General features: G+C 58.9%; 1 protein-coding gene across 1 annotated transcript in view; it reads right to left on the reverse strand.

Annotated features, from left to right (window-relative positions):
* NRBP2 (nuclear receptor binding protein 2) overlaps nt 1-4,199 on the reverse strand; it is a 39,888-nt gene that overhangs the window by 6,085 nt on the left and 29,604 nt on the right. Inside the window, exons 16-18 of the mRNA XM_039710854.1 lie at nt 3,659-3,729; nt 2,716-2,851; nt 2,554-2,632 (exon numbers count right to left, since the gene is read on the reverse strand). Of these exons, the coding sequence (XP_039566788.1) occupies nt 2,554-2,632; nt 2,716-2,851; nt 3,659-3,729 (286 nt within the window). The remainder of the gene's footprint in view (nt 1-2,553; nt 2,633-2,715; nt 2,852-3,658; nt 3,730-4,199) is intronic.

Here is a 4,199-nt window from a genome sequence, read left to right on the forward strand (position 1 = left end):
GTGCCGGGAAAGGAAAGGGGAAAGTGCCGGGAAAGGAAATGGGAAAGTGCCGGGAAAGGAAATGGGAAAGTGCCGGGAAAGGAAATGGGAAAGTGCCGGGAAAGGGAAGGGGAAAGTGCCGGGAAAGGAAAGGGGAAAGTGCCGGGAAAGGAAATGGGAAAGTGCCGGGAAAGGAAATGGGGGAAAGTGCCGGGAAAGGAAATGGGAAAGTGCCGGGAAAGGAAATGGGAAAGTGCCGGGAAAGGAAAGGGGAAAGTGCCGGGAAAGGAAATGGGAAAGGAAATGGGAAAGTGTCGGGAAAGGAAATGGGAAAGTGCCGGGAAAGGAAAGGGGAAAGTGCCGGGAAAGGAAAGGGGAAAGTGCCGGGAAAGGAAAGGGGAAAGTGCCGGGAAAGGAAAGGGGAAAGTGCCGGGAAAGGAAATGGGAAAGTGCCGGGAAAGGAAATGGGAAAGTGCCGGGAAAGGAAATGGGAAAGTGCCGGGAAAGGAAATGGGAAAGTGCCGGGAAAGGAAATGGGAAAGTTCCAGGAAAGGGAAGGGGAAAGTGCCAGGAAAGTGGAAAGTTCCGGGAAAGAGGAAAGGAAAGTTCCAGGAAAGAGGAAAGGAAAGTTCCAGGAAAGGAAAGTTCAAGGGAAGTTCAAGGAGAGGAAAGTTCAAGGAGAGGAAAGTTCAAGGAAAGGAAAGTTCAAGGAAAGGAAAGGAAAGTTCAAGGAAAGGAAAGGAAAGTTCAAGGAAAGGAAAGTTCAAGGAAAGTTCAAGGAAAGGAAAGTTCAAGGAAAGGAAAGGAAAGTTCAAGGAAAGGAAAGGAAAGTTCAAGGAAAGGAAAGTTCAAGGAAAGTTCAAGGAAAGGAAAGTTCAAGGAAAGTTCAAGGAAAGGAAAGTTCAAGGAAAGTTCAAGGAAAGGAAAGTGGAACTGGGGGAACTGGGAGTGGCTGGGAGAACTGGGAAGGCTGGGCACTGCTGGGACTGGGAAGGCTGGGCACTGCTGGGACTGGGAGCACTGGGGGAACTGGGAGCACTGGGGGAACTGGGAAGGCTGGGCACTGCTGGGACTGGGAGCTCGGGGAATCTGGGAGGGCTGGGCAAGAACTGGGAGGGCTGGGCAAGAACTGGGAGCACTGGGGGAACTGGGAGGGCTGGGCACTGCTGGGACTGGGAGCTCTGGGGGATCTGGGAGGGCTGGGCAGGAACTGGGAGCTCTGGGCAGGAACTGGGAGTGCTGGGCAGGAACTGGGAGCACTGGGGGAACTGGGAGGGCTGGGCACTGCTGGGACTGGGACCTCTGGGGGAACTGGGAGTGCTGAGCAGGAACTGGGAGCACTGGGGGAACTGGGAGGGCTGGGCACTGCTGGGACTGGGAGCTCTGGGGATCTGGGAGCTCGGGGGGATCTGGGAGGGCTGGGCAGGAACTGGGAGGGCTGGGCAGGAACTGGGAGCTCTGGGGGAACTGGGAGGCATGGGCACTGCTGGAACTGGGAGCACTAGGGGAACTGGGAGGAACTGGGGGAACTGGGAGGGCTGGGCACTGCTGGGACTGGGAGAGCTCTGGGCACTGCAGGACCTGGGAGCTCTGGGCACTGCTGGTGCCCTGGAGCAATTCCAGCTCCAGGAATTCCAAGTACTGGACTGGGAAAACCAGAGGCCAAGGTGTCTGGCACCACCAGGGACAGAGAATCCAGACACTGCAGCTCTGGCTCCTACAAGCCAGGGGCATTGTGGCTCCTTTGGGAATTCTTTCACTGTACAGGACAGCAGTGAGTTCTCTGGGTGCCACGGAAACTGGCTGAGGCCTTTCCCAGCCAGACTTCCCAGTACCCCTTCCCAGTCCAATATCCCAGGCAGATTTCCCTTTCCCATTTTCCTGACAGATTTCCTGCTCTGATTTCCCAGTCCCATTTCCTTTCCCAGTCTTATTTCCCAGTCCCATTTCCCATTCCCAGTCCCATTCCAGCCCATTCTCAGTGATGGGCAGGGAGCGGGCCAGGATCCAGGCACTCACATGCCATTGGCAGATTTCCCAGTCTGATTTCCCAATTCCCATTTCCCATTCCCACTCCCATTCCCAGCCCCATTTCCCAGCCCCATTTCCCATTCCCATTCCAATTTCCCATTCCCAGTCCCAGTCCCATTCCAGCCCCATTCCCAGAGGGATGGCCAGGGAGCGGAGCAGGATCCAGGCACTCACGTGCCACTGGCAGATTTCCCAGTCCCATTTCCCATTCCCAGCCCCATTTCCCATTCCCAGCCCCATTTCCCAGCCCCATTTCCCATTCCCAGCCCCATTTCCCATTCCCATTTCCCAGTCCCATTTCCATCCCAGTCCCATCCCATTCCCATTCCAGCCCCATTCCCAGCGGGATGGGCAGGGCAGGATCCAGGCACTCACGTGCCACTGGCAGATTTCCCAGTCCCATTTCCCATTCCCAGCCCCATTTCCCAGTCCCATTTCCCATTCCCAGCCCCAATCCCAGTCCCATTTCCCATTCCCATTTCCATTTCCCATTCCCATTCCCAACGGGATGGCCAGGGAGCGGGGCAGGATCCAGGCACTCACGTGCCACTGGCTCTTGTCCTCGTTCAGCTCCATGTTGCACTGCATCTGCACCACCTGGAAAAGCCCAGCCGGGATCAGCCTGGGCCCGTCCCCGCTCCCGGGGCAGCACTCTGCAATTCCTGAGGGATCCCCAGCTCCTCTCCCGGCCCGGGCTGCCCTCACCTTCCTGGTCTCCACATCAAAGGGCTCTGGCGTGGGGGTCTTGGCTTTCTGGGGGTCCTCCTGGGGCTGGGACAGGGCGCGGGGCAGCGCGTGGGGCCGGGAGGCCGCGAAGTTCATCAGGGGGTAGATCCCGTTCCTGGGCAGACACGGAGGGGGCACCGAGCTGAGCCCATCCCTGCGGCTGGCACGGCTGGCTCGGGCAGGGACAGGGACAGCTGGGGACAGCAGGGACACTGGGAGCAGCAGGGACAGTGGGGACACCGGGGGGTCAGGGTACAGCTGGGGACACTGGGGACAGTGGGGACAGTGGGGACAGCGGGGGGTCAGGGGACAACAGGGACAGCCGCCCTGGGGACAAGGGACAATGACAGGATCAGGGGACAGCTGGCCCCATGTCCCTGGCCCTGGCTATGTCCCCAGGCTGTCCCTCACACAGTCCCTGTCCCCAGGGGGGCTGTCCCTGACTGTGTCATTGTCCCCGTGTCCCCAGGGGGGCTGTCGCTGTCCCCTGACTGTGCCCCTGTCCCCAGGGGGGCTGTCACTGTCCCCTGACCCTGTCACTGTCCCCGTGTCCCCAGGGGGACTGTCCCTGTTCCAGGCTGTCCCTGACCGTGTCCCCATGTCATTGTCCCCAGGGGGCTGTCCCTGTCCCCTGACCCTGTCCCTGTCCCCAGGGGGGCTGTCCCTGACCCTGTCCCTGTCCCCTGACCCTGTCCCTGTCCCTGTCCCCAGGGGGGCTGTCCCTGACCGTGTCATTGTCCCCGTGTCCCCAGGGGGGCTGTCCCCTGACCCTGTCCCTGTCCCTGTCCCCAGGGGGGCTGTCGCTGGCCGTGGAGGGTCCCTCCAAGGCCGAGATCAGCTGCCAGGACAACGGCGATGGCACCTGCTCTCTGTCTCCTGTGCCCGTCATTGTGCCCGTGTCCCCAGGGGGGCTGTCCCTGACCGTGTCATTGTCCCCGTGTCCCCAGGGGGGCTGTCGCTGGCCGTGGAGGGTCCCTCCAAGGCCGAGATCAGCTGCCAGGACAACGGCGATGGCACCTGCTCCGTGTCCTACCTGCCCGTGCTGCCCGGCGACTACGGCATCGTGGTCAAGTACAACGACAAGCACATCGCGGGCAGCCCCTTCACCGCCCGCATCACGGGTGAGAAACCCAAAATTGGGGACAAAACAACCAAAAAATGAAAAAAACCCTGAAAAAATTAAAAATAAACTCTGAAAAAATGAGCAAAAACACACAGAAACCCCAAAAAACCCCTAAAAACCTGACCTGGGGTCACTGGCACATCGCGGGCAGCCCCTTCACCGCCCGCATCACGGGTGAGAAACCCAAAATTGGGGACAAAACAACCAAAAAATGAAAAAAACCCTGAAAAAATTAAAAATAAACTCTGAAAAAATGAGCAAAAACACACAGAAACCCCAAAAAACCCCTAAAAACCTGACCTGGGGTCACTGGCACATCGCGGGCAGCCCCTTCACCGCC

The sequence above is a fragment of the Passer montanus genome, unplaced genomic scaffold (genome assembly GCF_014805655.1).
Source record: "Passer montanus isolate IOZ18808 unplaced genomic scaffold, ASM1480565v1 scaffold233, whole genome shotgun sequence".
NCBI lineage: Eukaryota > Metazoa > Chordata > Aves > Passeriformes > Passeridae > Passer > Passer montanus.